The sequence below is a fragment of the Prosopis cineraria genome, unplaced genomic scaffold (assembly GCF_029017545.1).
Source record: "Prosopis cineraria cultivar Desert tree isolate PC_DT_omini unplaced genomic scaffold, ASM2901754v1 PC497, whole genome shotgun sequence".
In the NCBI taxonomy this organism is placed as follows: domain Eukaryota; kingdom Viridiplantae; phylum Streptophyta; class Magnoliopsida; order Fabales; family Fabaceae; genus Prosopis; species Prosopis cineraria.
This window is the reverse complement of record NW_026555822.1, coordinates 1-16,579: the sequence shown is the minus strand read 5'-3', so window position 1 is coordinate 16,579 and position 16,579 is coordinate 1. Positions and strand designations below refer to the sequence as shown.

General features: G+C 35.4%; 1 protein-coding gene across 1 annotated transcript; it reads right to left on the bottom strand.

The window, feature by feature from the left end:
- Positions 1 to 1,403: 1,403 nt before the first annotated feature.
- Positions 1,404 to 13,364, bottom strand: LOC129297324 (structural maintenance of chromosomes flexible hinge domain-containing protein GMI1-like). The gene is made up of 28 exons (XM_054935672.1): positions 13,340 to 13,364; positions 13,124 to 13,229; positions 12,947 to 13,015; positions 11,959 to 12,042; positions 11,790 to 11,840; positions 10,767 to 10,902; positions 10,579 to 10,640; positions 10,368 to 10,496; positions 9,889 to 9,979; positions 9,764 to 9,798; positions 9,500 to 9,575; positions 9,208 to 9,390; positions 8,861 to 9,016; positions 8,035 to 8,056; positions 7,829 to 7,943; positions 7,627 to 7,743; positions 7,090 to 7,443; positions 6,852 to 6,986; positions 6,236 to 6,334; positions 5,924 to 5,990; positions 5,023 to 5,108; positions 4,626 to 4,907; positions 4,415 to 4,555; positions 3,960 to 4,071; positions 3,288 to 3,492; positions 2,999 to 3,190; positions 2,523 to 2,843; positions 1,404 to 1,931 (listed from the first exon to the last, which is right to left on the bottom strand). Exons 1-28 carry the CDS (start codon positions 13,351 to 13,353, stop codon positions 1,658 to 1,660), a joined length of 3,714 nt encoding a protein of 1,237 aa, XP_054791647.1. The 5' UTR covers positions 13,354 to 13,364; the 3' UTR covers positions 1,404 to 1,657.
- Positions 13,365 to 16,579: the final 3,215 nt, after the last annotated feature.

Genomic DNA, 16,579 nt, shown 5'->3' with positions numbered 1-16,579 from the left:
TAATGACTCATAAATATTTACATTATTATTTATTAATATCGATTTTTTTGGTGAGATATAAAATTATTATACTTATAAAACATTTTAGTGTTTTTTGTAATTTTTTTTGCTGACATGACTATTATGGTCCTAGGAAGAAACAAAGAAATTAAAGATAGTTAAAAAAAAAAAAACCCTTCTTTATTTACCAGCTCAAATGTGATATAGTGCCAGTGTGTTGCAATTTTTTAATTGAATAGATTATAATTGTATTTGTTTTCCATAATTAGAGGAAAGAGAAAAGAAAAGGATAAACAGATGGGTCAAACATTAAAAAATATGAAGCATTTTTTTAAGTTAAATGTTGAAAATTATAAGATATTTTTAATTTTTAAATGTGTAATTAATAAGTTTTTTAAATATTATTAATAAATAAATTAATTAATTATTCACTTTTAAGTAAGACCCCTATTAAATAAAAACAAACATAAAAAATGATATAAATTTAAAAAAAAATAATTAATTTATTAAAGGTATGATCCAATTAAAAATAATTTATATTTTTTAAGGAAAGAAATATGTTCATATAATTATAAATATTCCTTCTCTTTCTTTCTTTCCATTTCACTGTTTATTACAATCAATGAGAGGGATATCTTTGCGTGCGGTCCATTTGTCAATCGATTTAAATTTTGAGGTGAAAGATTGCAATTGTCAATTTGACAGCACTGATTATTATAAACTTGAGTTTTTTTTTTCCCAATGAAAACAATCTTCGTATTAAGAACAATAAACGAAGTCCCAAAATATTCACATTCTAAACTTGATCATTAGCTTGGTTTTTTAGGTGGAGCTTGATTATTAACTTTTGACAGTGAAAACAGCATATTCAATATGAAGAAAGTTACATGAACATGAATTCTTTTTCCTACTTATTTTAAATATCTTTTCTTCTGGTTACGAAATTATCATGATGATTTAGTGGTATCATTACACTCAACTGACTGACATCTTAACTTTAATCATCTTAATTTCATGATAGATGTTGTTTCTTTTAAAGATTTCATTGCTAGAAAATTTGATATAATGATCAATTTCATAAAATATAAAATGATTACATAGGAAATCTAAGTTAACTTAGAGTCAGTGAGGGCAGTTGAAAATGGAGTTTTTGGCCTCAAAGCTCAAGACTAGCAATGACAAATTTAAAATAGTGTAGAACATGAAGTGCAAATAAAATTATGCAAATTAAATGCTCAACATTTTACCCACAAGCGCTTGATTCAATTAGTAAGAATCATATTAGCTTCATCAGAAGTTTCAAATTCAAATCCTAAAAATATAATAACGTTTAGTGGTAGAGCACCTAAAATGATCCCGACTTGGCCCAATCCAAATAAGTATGAGCTAATAATTTTGGACACCAGATTATTTATTATATAAAAAGGGGAGAGAGAGAGAGAGAGAGAGAAAAGCTCCCATACTCTCTACTACCAAGTAGTCGGCAAGTTTGATAAGTTCTGAGCTACAGAATTTGACCCAAAAATGCTACTACATAAATTAATGCGTGCTCTATAGCAATAAATGTTCAAAACCCGCTATGCAAAAGCTATATAATGCATATTCAATATTCAGAGTGGCAGTCTTTTTTTTCCTTGTCAATCATATTCACAGGAGCTTATTCATGTAAAATTGAGCTGTCCGTTATACTGGGTTTATATTCCAACAATTGGTTTTCGATCATAGGCCCCGAGTCATCCATAATCTTCCCATATCGGCGTTGTCTTCTGCGGAACTTCTTCAGGTGCTTATCGTGCAATTCAATCACATTTCTTATATCATCCTCAAGGCCCGTTAACTTATCCCTCAGTTCCCCAATCTTAGCTATCATTTTTCTAGTCTCTGGAGTGGCAAGCACCGGACTCTCAAGAGGAAAGCATATTGAAGGATTCCTGCAGGAAAGAATGAGTAAAGTGAGTTATAGTTCACTATCATCCTTGTCATATCACAAACATCTGGAGAACTGAATACAGATGCTACTTGGAATTAGATTTGAATCATCATGTTAATGACAAATCTCCATCAATGTCAAATCCGAACACTTGTTCACTGTAAGTCAAGGGGCATTTTCCGTTTTCGCTCACACCTCAACAACACATCACCCACTGGAGAGTATTGAACACATAAATGACAAGAAATAGAAGCAGGATAAACACCTATGGACATAGTGAAGAACAGATTTAGAATCTGGCTTGAAAAGCGATAAGTTGCATTCAGTGCCTCATCAAATTAGAATGACAGATTAAGAAATGGACAAATAGATGGGATGACAATCTCAAGATCGCGCTTCCTTGATTCAGTCATTCCAATTTCGTTAACTCATTTAGTTTTCCTCCCTACAGAAATAAAAATATTTAGAAGCATGAAAAAAAGAAAAACACATGGTCACAAACACTAAATGTAGGCTCTGAACAAGATATACGGCATGAAATGCATGACAGCTGGATAATATACATACACACAACAGCCAGAGAGATATATACCCGTAACCAAGAGAGATTAGTCCACGTTCTCTTACAATGCCGCCATCTAGTGAAACAGCTCCATCCTCTATACAGGCACGAGCAGCCATCATATGCTCCCTTGTTTCATAAACTTGGAGCTTCCTGAATAGACTGAAAAGCACAGTCTCCCGGAGACCATGTCCCGTAGAAGTCCTTGTTTGCAAATGATGATCATCCAGCTCAATCATATTAACAGCATAACCCAAAAAACCTGCCGGCATACTGCCATTTGGCAAAGTAGGATATGGCAAGGTCAGCTTCCTCTGAGGGTCATGTCCTTGGCAACGCCCATTGTAAGGCCTGTCATGTACATATGCATGGGCATAACACTTTAAAATGCAGGAAAAAAAACATAGAAATTTGGCCCCAGCTCCCAGACTTGTGTGTTTCACGCTTTCATTGAAAAAGATAATCCATACAACAATTTTTTTTTAAAAATGCAAAGCTCACATTACCTTATATCTTCAAGGCACAAAACAAGGAAACGCCTACATATAACTTTTCCAAGTGTGGCTGCTTCAGCATGTAAAGCAAGTGTAGAATCAACTTCTCCACTTTGTGTATACCTCTCAAGAGCACTTGCAGCATCAAAGGTTCTACAAACGACAGACAGCATCTTATCTTCTCCAAGATACTCTGCTAATATTCTGCAGACAAGATACTTAGAACATGGTTAGAAGTAGATAGAAATAATTTTCCTCTATATCAGCAACGAGAGAAACAATGAAGGTAAAAGAGCAAGACCTGCTAAGCTCAGGGCTCTGAACAGTACCAAGAAGTGCAACCAGGTTTATTATATCGTTCATGATAGACTTCTGTGGCATTTGGTTCGGCAAGAGACTGCAGATAACAGCAGCTGCTGAGTTTTCCATGCATTGTATTCTTTCCTTCAGTTCATCTTTGGTGAATAGACAATTTATATTACTCAATTGACGAGGACCAACCTTTTCTGTGAATTAAGATAAGCACAATCAACTGGGTCATTGCTTTATTTTCCATCAACTTCTTAGATCAATGAGTCATAAAGAACCAAGCATAATCCATGCAGAAACGCACAAGAGCACAGGTGCAACAATTGAGACGGAAAGGCCCAAAATGCAAAAGGACTATTTAGGAAAATTATTCTAGACATTATCTATGTAGAGTATAATGGTGTCGTATAATTTATATAATTGATCCTACCTAGTAGAATAAGATTTCTTGTTGTTGTTGTTGGATCTAAATTATATTGACTTTTAATTGCCAAAATGCCCTAAATAAGGTTTTTTTTAACAAAAATTACAACATCAATGATGAAACTAGATGTGATATATTACTTTCAATTTGATTACTCAAAAAAATTACACATTTTTTTGGAGCTGTTAACTGTTAAGTATAATTTGTTTGTGATTAGCTATATATATACATAGAGAGAACCTTGCAACTCCAACACCTCTTGCTCTGTTTTAGCCTTGAGATTATTAAGATCAAGAAGCGTCGTTTCAATTTGTCCAATATCTTGACCAATCTTGAGGATGTCTTGAAGTTCCTGCAAAATAGATGCATCTTAATACACAACTACAGTTGCGACAGAAGATGGAATTTAATGCAATTAACATTTCCATATCTTCTTTCCATATAGTATTGTCAAAAATGGAAGTAAAGCATGTTATCCGTTTGTCAAAAAGTAGATCAAGTAAAGTCATGAGCAATAACAGTGTCAGATAATTCAATGGAAACAAAATTACTCTGATCCCAAACAAAGATATTTAATTCCATTAAACAAGTTTATCGTATGAGCTTTCGTGCATGTTGAAACACAGACCAGCTCCCATTCCATCTAGAACGTCTACGTAAAAGGGTAAAAACATAGCTGACAATATTTCTTGTACCTCATCCTCATTTACAAAGGAGATCACTAAGTTCTTATCTTGATTAAATGATGACAAGTCCTGCAGTTGCATCATCCTCTTATCTAAATATGGAAATTGGCTATCATCATGCTCCACTTTTGGAGCGTTTGCAATAGGGACCTGCACCCAAGTCCAACCAATTATACCATAGCATTTGGTTAAAATTTAGAGAAGATATTATTTTTCCAACCTCAACAGTTATGTTTAGCTCTGGATACTGAGAGTGAGCGGCTGAAAAGCAAAAGGTCCTTTCATCTGGTGGAATGGATATCGCATGGACAGTGCAGCACCCGTGCTCGAAAGTGTATTGGATAAATTCCTGCGCTTGAATAGACACTGACTTGATTATAAGCATATGAGATTGGCCATCTTTATCATTGTGATGAATATCCATATCTACATCTCCATCAGGATCAACAACTTCAAAAACAAGGTTTTCCAATTGACCGCCAGCAATACAGATATCAGGCAACTGAAAAGCATGCATATAAAATTGTTCTTAAATGACAACGAAAAAATGCACATATTTAAAACCACTAGAAATAAGAACATATAAATCGTCAATATGCAACATTTTCAAAACCAACCTTGGATGCGATTCTCAATTTCCTCCTCACAGTCGAAAATTTCTGCTCAAAAACTATTTTGTCTTCAAACAGAACAGATAGGGATGCTGTACAATGTAGAACGCAAATGAGACTAGAAGTAACAAAACACAACCGCACTAATCATTGAACAGCCATGAATATCTTTCTTTCAATGAGAAACAGCCATGGCATTTTGATAGAGCTGGTGATTCCCTAAAGATTTGGACATCATTTCCTAAGGCGTATGGAAAACAATCTAGGAAGGGAAGTGATTTAAGAGAAGACTAATACCAGTAGTCAAGAGATTTATACCCAGGTTTACAACTGTCAGATTAAAATGGTAAAAGACAAGTCAGGTTAGGTGTAGCCAGAGGTATGGGCAGTGTTGGTAAGGGCAATGACTACTTTCTGGGGTGTAAGATTCATCCTTTCTGATAAGGGGTGAGAGGGTTCAGTCTCTTGAAGAGGAACTGTGTTGGGAGAGTTCTGGCCTCTCGAAAGTCCAGAGTCTGTGTCTTTTGCTTTGTTCTTATTTTGTAATTGTTATTTTGATTGTAATTTCAGTATCTGGGTGTCAAAAGAGTCGTGGGTTTGGCTTGAGTTCCGTCGTAATCTGTTTTAGTTGTGCAGTAAAAGTACTATCCATCCCAAGTTAAATTCCATTTCCTTGCTGTCTATTTCTGGCTTTTGTCTGTTATTAGCTTATTACAGCTGAGGGCTCAAACAGTCATTCCCAAAACCCTCATAAAGGAAACTAGCGCAAAGATGGTGCTAACAATAGTGCATTCGGAAGTTTCAGGATGCAGGCCAAGAAATATGGAAGAAACGTTAACCCTGATCTAATGTTGAAATTAGATATTAATTGATGAGATGAATTGCAGCAAATTTATGATTTTCATACCATGTTCTCCGAAACCTGCAATCAACTTCAGTAGACCACTGAGGTCAATTTTTCCATTAGCATCAACCTGAAAATCAAAAGGAAGGGGAAAAAAATTCCTGTTAGCGATCATGCATACAATTAAATCTCTACTGTGTCTCGCCCGTTTTAGGCCAGGAACACTTCAATCCGATGCTCCAAGATTTGCACACCTTTTTTAGATAAAGAGTCAATTTTATCAAACAATATAAAAAGCAGTTTTTATACATCCCCAGAACAGAATTAATTCTTCATAAATAAAAAATATGTCGAAGATTGCTAGAGCAACGTGACCTTTCGTGTCATGCCCACATGATCTTCAATGACGAAGTTTGACAAAGACAAAGTAACCTCTGAACCTTTAGACACGTGGTTTCCATATGCATCAAACATCTTAAAGGTAAACATTAATAAAAAAGTTAGCAAGAAAATTCAAGAGCGGGACAATTACTTCCAAGTTCCAATATATTGAAAGTAGAGACTCAGCATAAAATAAAGAATGACAAATATATGGGTAAAAAGTCTATCTCCAAATTAGAGGAGCAACTTGTAAGCATTTATGAATAGGAGCTCACTGGCTACGACTTTCTGAAGTTATCCTGGGCAAAAATATTCATTGTACCACTTGATTGCATTAATCATTAGAAGGAAAAGCAATCAATGCAAGTGAAAAAAAATTCCTTTCAAGATGTCAACAAATTAAGAATATATAGATGTGTGCCTGTTTCTACAGAAAAATTGAATAATTATGGACATATTAAGTTATTTTTCCGTGGTGGATGAAAATAACTATCATATTCCTACATGGTTGATTACATGTTAGTTCTCTAGTTTAACCAGCTCCACATGAGAAACAAAAACAATTAAAAACAGACATCAGGAAAAGGTAGCAGCATTCAAATTTACCTACCTCCAATACGAACTCCTTAAACACATAACCAGGAAGCAGCTGGTTTTTCACTATTGGTGACCGGAGTTCAACACGCTTAAGAGTGGAAGGCTTCACAATCACTCTTTCCTCACAATTTTTACAGCTTGATTGGATCTAGCAGGTTAAAATCCAACACAAAATATTGATTTGTCAATGACACATTTAAAATAAGAGCTTTTTTTTTTGAAAAAAATAAAAGGTTTCCATGCCTTCTTACAAGAGAGAATGAAAACACGTAAGCACCAGCTTTGTGAAATAAATCAGGGAACTTGCATCCTAGGGGTAAGAAGTATAAGCCATTAAGCCCTTTATAAGCTCCTGATGACACGCGTTCTGAAAGAATAACATCCTGGGAATTTTTGCTTTCATCCTTAAATTTGACTTCCATAGTCATCTCCGTATTGCTCTTGAAAATACCCTTCGGGTCTAACTTGTCTGCATTGCCAGGCATAAAATTTGTGGGCCTAACAACTGCCACAACATGGGTTGGGGGAACTTGACCAGCAAAAATGGGGGTATCAATAGGTAATGTCTGTAGACGAAAATGAAATGTTCCCAAGAAATTAAACTTCTGTAAGGAAAAACAAAGGAAATAAAATAGAATGTAGAAGACAGGAAATGTTGACTATTCCAGGTCCTCAACCAAAATTAGTCTCTTAGAGCCAGAGAATTCAATAATAGTAGTTCTTGAGGAACAAGGTCACACAGTCATTGAGAAAAGAGAAGGTGGAGGGTCAAAATCTAAAATACTAACCCCATCAACCTCCAATTGCTGACAATGTGGAACACTCAGCAGCTCGACAATAGCAGGAGATTTCTGTTGTTTCTGATGAAGCTGACTATCCCATTCAATGCTTTCAATAGGTACAATCTGGTACATCCGTTCATATTTCTATGTGCTAAAAAAAATCTCAAATTATGGCCAAGAAGGATAAACTTGCAGAGTAAGCAATAACCTTTCCAGAGTCAATCACGCTTAAAGGTAAGGATAAAGAACTCCCAAGGTCCAGATTTGCATGTTCATCATCCACGGAAAGGACACAGCCATTGTCATTCGGGACATCCATTGACCTGCAATATAAACACAACAAATACTGAGAAACTGACGCAAGGAATCATATTATTATTAAATAAAGTTCTTTTAATGATAACAATGACTTACCTACATATGATTCGGGCCTCTCCTATTAACAAATAAACCAAAGAGAGTCATATTCTTTATATTATGAAGAACCCACAAGTTAGAAATAGAATTTTCACAAGAATGTGATGCTACTGTCATAATGATATTATAAGCATCTCAAAAAATAATATAAATCGTCATTTCCCCCGGCAGTGGGAAGAAGTAGCTTAGAATTTGAACGACAATTTTAGATAACAATCAATAGACATACACTGTAATTATGGTAAAAATTTAAACTCTACCCCCTCCGCACCACGCATCAAGGGTTTACCATAAAAGCAACAGACATTGTATGAAATAACCAAAAGTGATATAGGATTACCTACAACTGCAAAATCACTTCTACTCTCTTTTTCGGTGACAGACTTCCGTTTATTGTTAGAGTTCAACATGAGAAAAAATAAATAATAATTTATGCTCGAGAAGATAATCACTTCTACAACTACAAAATCACTTCCATTTATTTCATAATTTATGCTCGAGAAGATATTTTAAACCATGGATATAGTTCAACAAGTTCCTTGTATATTGCACTACCATGATAACTGTTCTTCTGAATATCATAACTACTTATGTTTTGAAGTAATAAATTAAGGGGCAAATATACTAACTTTCATTGCTAACAAAATTTATTTCTCGTTCATAAAATGAGTTATATGAATAAATATATATTCTTAGTATTATTTTAGAAATCAACTTTAAATTTTTAAGAATGCCTATTTATATATTACGTCCGAAACAGTAATTTATGCAGTATCGTGAAGGAAGGGGAGGGGGTGGTGCGGTCTATTATCTACGAGCTTACCCCCAGCGTCCCCTTCGAATCCATCCAGCAGGAAATATTCTATAGTTGCATAAATATTGTGGCGGCGCCCCGCGCATGCTCCCTTCAGTAATTTGATTTTCTCACCACGATTCCATGATTTTTCCTTTCGCTTCAACTTCTGATGAACCCTTACAACTGCACGTAATTGAGGCAATAAAATGAATAGATAAATACAGATTTAATCATACAGATTTAATCATGTCCAGAAGAGATTCCCACTATTCCATGATTTGTTTGCCTACTGCAAAAAGTTCATAAAGAAAGAAACCCATTGAAAGACATCAAGTGGAAACTAGAATATGATCAGTTAATCATTTTTAACTAACCATCAGAAGAGATGCCGAGTGCCTTTTTGTTTGGCGGGGAGACGATAATAACTGGCTGATCCTCACCAGAATCGACTTCTTCATCATACCGCTGATGCATTTGAAAAATCCAATCTTGATATTCCCTTTCCAGCTGGGACGGAGTTAACAGCTTCCCAGCTCTACGAATTTCAACTACAACATCTAGTGATTTAAAATAACTGATGAGTCCGATGTTTTCTTCCCAGCTTCCCAGAAACAAGGCAGCAAAGCTGAACTAGAGTCATGAGTAAAACAAATAAAGGGAGATTACCACTCTCTTTCTCAGGAACTTTACTGCCTATTTTCTTCAAAGCAGAGGTAAAGGGATTGTGGTGAGCTAGATCAGTCTGAAAAAACATGTATTACTTAATTGTCATTATGTACCATTCCCCGCAAATATAGTTCCGCTTGCACATATGTTTGTTGCACGTGTTGCGTGACCGTGTCAGTGAATACAGAGAAATTAATAACAAATGCATGACAAATCCAGGAAATATGAGAGACAAGCACGGTGTACAAGTATAGCTTGTATAACCTTGGATGGTGTTGGCTTGAAACCTCCGTCGGTCTCTGCAAAACACAAAGTTCTAGATGAGGACTCAGAATTTAGCAAACTAAATTAATTGCGCCCAAGAAAGCAATAGTGTGGTGACGCGGTACCTATAAAGCATTTCACCCTTAAACAACATCTCTTCAACTGGTGAGCCCTGTTCCCTTTTTTGTTCCTCAAATCCATAAAAGGAAGCATATCCTGTGGTAAAGAGAGAAAAATCTCAAGAGCAATCACACGTATTCAGATTATGTCTGAAGATAGCATCTTGTACGAAAGAAAAAGCAGTTGAGGTGAGCAAATGACACACATAACAACTTCCAGCTGACTCCTTGATTAGCTACTGACTTTGGGAATGATGCCTAACTAGCCAGCTAACTTACGGTCAAATAGATCCATGTTTTCTTTAATTCCGTTTGTTATTTAAAGTAGTGATCGTTGAGTGTGACTCACAAACCCTTATCTCCAGAATCAAATCAATAATGGGATAAATAATCCATGATCAAGCATATAAAATAGCTAGGAGTATTAAGGTACAGCCAAAAAAAAAAAAAAAGATACAAACTCGAAGCCAATGATGAACTTTTACCCAACGAGCATCTGGAAGTAGACGACCCAGCCGACGAACAGAGACACGACTAAAGTTTTGGAAGTCCTCTTTAGTTTCAAAACCGTCAGCCTTCAACTTCTCCAAGACCCTCTCAATATTCTCCTTTCCCTGAAATTTAAAAAATCTTTCCTTTTTACTCTTAAATTTGTAAATTGTGAATTATAGAAAACGGGTTATGTCTCGCTTTTACCTCTCTGAATGGGAGATACACCAACCTCAGACGTGCATTTGCTTCTCGAGATGATCTTGACCCTAAAACAATGATTTTGAAGTAGAATTAAACATTGGCAATTTTTCTGACAGTCCATCAAACATTTATGTAATGAAATGGTACAAACACACGGCACATCATGGCGTATAAAAATTGAATGGGGTTACCTGGACTTCTCGTGCTGTCAGAATGATGCATAGAGGAAAAATGAAGCTGTAAAACAAACTCAGGGCCATTGCAAGAGTGCCAATTGGTGATTGCAACCTCCCCACCTTCAACTTCCGTCAAATCCACACCATTAACCTGTGAAATTAGCAGGTCCAATCTTACTTACATATTAGAGTAAACTAGACAACTAGGCATGAGTCCCATGCATTACGTAAAATCCTCTCTCTCTCTCTCTCTCTTTTGGCAATACATAGGCAAGCATCAGCTTGAGAAAAACGGATACATAAAATCTAAAAAATAAATAAAAATAAAAATAAGTGTTCGAGGTTCATAACTTATAAATAATAATTGTTTTGATACGTGTGTATATTCTTTTTAATTTTTATTATAAGACACTTTTAATTATTTCATGCATTTTAAAAAAAATTCTTTTATATTATAAAAATATATTTTTATTTTTACCCTTAATTTTAAACAGCAATACAATTATATTAAGTATTTTCACGTTAATAAAAAAGGGTGAAATTAAAATTAAAAGCTGAGAGAGTATGTTATATATTGACAGTTTATTGTTGTTATTTTATTGCTCAAGTATTTTGGTAATCATGCATTGCAAGCTCATCTTGACTTTTTTCTCATCCACAGCTAGTCGTATAATTTTAAGATTTACATACGATCTCATATAATAAATGAAAGGGTGTAAAACTAACCATATCTTTTTTTAATACAAATTAAGGGAGGCAATATGGTAAGAGAGCAGAAAATAAATCCAAAAATAAAACCTCGTAAAAAATGTTTTGGTAGACTAAACTCCGGTATTTGTAAGAATCTTATAATTAATGTGACATTTTAGAGGAGTATTTGGTCAGCTGCCATTAAGTGGAAAAAGGAATAGAATGACAAGACAGGGAAAATGCAATTAGATTGCATCCAATTCTTATGCATCAATTCTGACAGATTACTGAATTTCATAACATTGATTTGATAATGAGCTATTGAAATAATAATGCTAACGCAAGAACCTGGAACTCTATTGGTGTAGTAGTCTTCCTTGTCTTAGACATGTCATCACACTGCAGGAAAGGATTGCTTTAGTAGACAACAGATAACACTGTACGACCATCTTAATGTCAATGATTCTCGTTATAAAGCCAAAGCAGCATATAAGCCAACAAAGGATTTCCTCCGAACCTGAATGTAGGGGAAATATATGTCCTTCAGGTGGCACTGAAGTTTGGAGAGGTTACCCTTGAAGTCTGAACAGAAAATCTCAACCTGCAAATAAATTTCAAATTATTATAACAACCAACTGAATTTGCATGGCCAAGAAAATATTTGATGTTTAAACTAGACGCCCAAGTAAATATAAAATGAAGAGAAATAAGGGCAATTTTGTCAGATATGCACCTTCATACTATTTTATGACTCGTTGATAAATAAAAGTATATTGATAAGACTTGTATAATGAAACTGCAGCATATGATAAAATATCCTGATATCAAAACATTCATAGGCACCAAACGTTTTTATGAAGTTTAGGGAGCGCATCATCTCAGAAGACAGAAGATTAATTACCCCCCATTCTCGGGGAAAAAAAATTAATCAACAATGACGGCAAAAATAAAGGGTTGGTGAAATCAAGGTCAGCGTCGAATGTTAATGTTCTGAATAAGAACATCCGCGAGCGAAATGCGGGTATTGTTTATCCTAATTATCACAACGTGGCAAAAGAGAGTTAAATTTCATGGATACAAATTATGTACAGGAGTAAATAACTTGGCGGGAAATAACGACTAACTAATTTACAAAACTGTTTTCAATGAACTCTGGTAAAAGTTATCCGAATCTAATACTTACATTCATATGTAATGTAACATAGAAGCAAACAGAAAAGGATATGAAACTTGATATGAAACTTATAAAAACCTAGTTAAATAAATGATCAGGTGGTGGCACTACTTCTAAGGCACAAAAAGTGGCAATAGACAAAATTTGAAGTGTTCAAAAAGAAATTCAAAGTGTCATAAACGTGAACTGTTCGTGTGCGTAGAATAAGACAGCTCACTTTCTAAAATATTTGTCGCATTTGAGAACAAAAGTCAAATCCCCAGGGTTATATAAAAGAAGAAAGGGGAAAAAAAACGAGGAGAAGAAATAAAAGATCATGGGCACTAACTACCTTTGTGAAACTGCCATGATTTGAATCCCTGACTTCTTCCTCTGAGGGATCCCTGATGCCACCATCAGTCTAAATGACAGAAAAATAAACAAAAGTAACGGAATACCGTTTGCTAACATCCCAAACAAATAGAAGTATGCACAAAAAAATATTGTACTGATGAGGAATCATGATTACCTTCCAAGTTAGATCGGAGTTAGACGGACTTAGCAAAGCTTCTCTCTCAAGATGCAACATGTAGACTTTCTTGATGTGTTTTGTCTTGGAGGAAACCACGGTCCGCCTATAAAAGAATAAAATATAGAGGATAGGGGGGGGGGGAGATAGGAACTCAGAGTATAGAGTGCTTAAACAAAAACACAGGTGAAAAATGGAAATTCGTTTAAAAATTACCGCCCCAAATGCATAGATGCAATAGGTCCACCGTATCCAAACATCCCAAATAAGGCTGCACAGTCACCCCAAATAAATGGAGAAAGCTTAGAAGATGACACGCATGGGCAAACTTAAGCTACCATTGTGGCAAGAATGTAATGAATGTCGGAGCACAAATTGTAATCCACAAAAATTATTCAATAATCCCTATTACTAAGATACACCGTGCAGGAATATTAGAAGGCCTGCCCTGCAGGCTACAGGATAGGAGTAGTCAGACTGTTTAGGAAAATTTAGGAATTCAGGATGCAATTAAAACAAAAGAACAGAGAGTCCTGAAAATTAATGGTACCTTCAAATATGGAGGTTTCCCCCTATAGCGAGTGATTTATATGATCTATGAAGTGAAGCGCCCATCTTACCCCTGAGAAGAAGAAAAGAATTCAAAATAAAGTGAATGCGTAAAACAATCTAAGATTTTTATCTCCTCAAATCTGATTCTTATCCTGGAAAGTCAATTTCAACATGGGAGGCAGCAAATACTCGTATAGTTTTAAATTCCCAGATCACACAATAGCAATTTCAAACACACGAGTATATTGAATCAAAAATTAAGACTGGTTTCAAATCTCGGTATTCCATGAAACTTATAGCACAGTTTGAACATAGGTCCCACAACTTTTTCTCCTCTAGTCCCTAATCCTAACACCTGGGCACAGAGTTATGCGGCCTTCAATAACGTTGTCCGTGTCCGGAACAACCGACTTGCAAACATCGCAATTTTAAGAAATTCACAAAATAAAAAATCACATACCACTTCACTAGGAATTTTCATCAGTGTCATCCATTCCGGAGCCAGTGTCAAAGATTGAAATCTTATCCCCATCCAGATCTATTCTGCAAATAAAGAAAAATGAACATCACCGTGCTAAGAGATCAACCAAACAATAGCACATTAATTAGGTGCAATCATCAGGCAATTTTATTCAAACAAATACAACTACCAAAACCGTAATTATTAATTCCCTAGCATTTGGTTACTTGGTTAAGGTGCAACTTCCCCGTAGCATCACTGTATCATGCTACAGAAACAATTTTCATGCAAGTGTAGCTCATGTAATATGCAGCATATAATTAAAACAACAACAGCACAAACTAATTTGAGTATTTTTGCATAAGCTACGACCATTCTCAGAGCATGATATGAGATGACTGGAATGGCATGCTCCTCTCTTGAGCTGTTATACGGTTGACAAAGAAACGGAGAAGATGACAGGGAAATCAAAGGTATAGCTCAATGATAATTCCAATGGTGTTGCTTTTGATGACAGGGAAAGTGTTAGTTTAGATGTGATCATCAATTAAGCTTAAATTCAAATATTTTTGTTAAGCATAAATGTATTTTATGATTTAAAAATGTAATGCTATAATTTGTAAATGGTATTATATTAGTGTTGCTAAGAGTTTTTAACGTGATTCACTTTCTATATATTTAGTTATTATCAAATAAATTTTGAATTCCTTTTCAAATCGTATACTATAGTTTTATGTAATTTGTGCAGAACAAATGCTTAATAATATTATACTGTATTGCTTCAAAAAAAAAAAAAAAAACACTTAGACAACGTAACTTGGTGCAATTTGATGCTTGAAAACTGAAAATCATCAAACTGCTGGCATACCTAACAAGTCTTCTCTCATTTCCCGATTATACCACACAGCTTGCAATGAATTATCCTGATATATAAACAAAGTGTCGGTGTCAAAATCTTCAATATTGCATTTGGAAATAATGAGTTTATTTTCTCAGTTGTGTCAGAGCTCACAATCAAGTCTGCAAGAGCTGTTCGAAAGTGTATTCTTCGGGAAGCTCCACAGCAGATTAGTATCTGGTGGTAATCCCCCATATTCTGCATATTGAACACGACTTTAACGTACGTAGCATGGAACAAAGGATGTTCAGAGAAACCAAAACCATAATCTGATTACCGATTTACCGTTTAAAATATACACTGAGACAGACAAGCCTAGGAAACAGAAAACTAAGGAACATGAACAAGAAAAGTCCTTATAGAATACGAACCTTGAAAGTGGCAGGCAATGTCACCGCACTCATCCTAATTCAGAGAGATTAAAAACGCATCATCAGCAAGTAGGAAAAATAACGCCATCAAGCGTAACATAAATTTAAAGAAAGATAATTGCATAAAATCCTAGGGATGTCTGCAAAGTGATAGAGCTAGTTATTTTTTCCCTAAAAACAAAACTAAGAAAGATCAGGATCCCGCAATTTTCAATTCTGTGCTTGACCAGTTCGGTAATAAGATTTTAAACCGGTAAACCTTTCCAATGACGCCGTTGTTGTTGTCGTCGTCGTCACTTATGTATACTTTTCTCTTTCTAGAGCCCCTATATTTTTTCAATGACCCTTCCATAACGTCAAGAGCCTTCGAATCTGTAAACAGACGAACAGAACTGACAGAAGTAAAGAACTTCTAATTATTTTCCCTGAAATCGTTGGGAGCGAACAAGTTGATAACATAAACAGTAGAATGCTTTCGAAATCATTAAAAACCAGCACGTCCTTGGATTTTCGATATCTACTTTGCATTTAATGTACCCACGAAAAAAAAAAAAAAAAACCGGCTTTGCATGACTGCCAGGTGCAAAGCACATAACAGTCAACCTCGAAGAATATATTCACGCAAATAAAAATACAAACAAAAAAATAATGGAAACTAATAGAGCTGAATAAATTATAACAAACGACCCTGACTGAGCGTCTATTCTCATTTATATGAAAGAAAGAAGCTCTGTTTTGAAGATTAAAAGACTGAAAACAAAGTTTCATACAGTTCAACAAGGGACACTTTTGGATACAGCTCGATCGTCGCGGGGCACTGAAGATTTTGCGAAGAACAACGCAGAGAACGCTATGGTTTTATATATATTGGCAGAGAGAGAGAGAGAGGTCGGAAGAGCAAGCAACGGTTAGGAAAGGGGCGAGTGACTGAGGGAGCATTCACGGCAATGGGAAGCGAAGAGGCACTAAAGCACTGAGCTGTGTGTTTGCGACCCTGGTATGATGGAATCGGGAACGTCCGCGCATATCATGCCCCTCGCGCAGAAAAATAAGGTGGGGACCACTGGTGTCTGGGGACACTTGGTTTTCAATTTTTATTTTTTTCCCGCAACGCACTTGGACTAATCGAAGAAACAAACGGCCCAATAAAATACAGACAGACACGCGAAAATAAC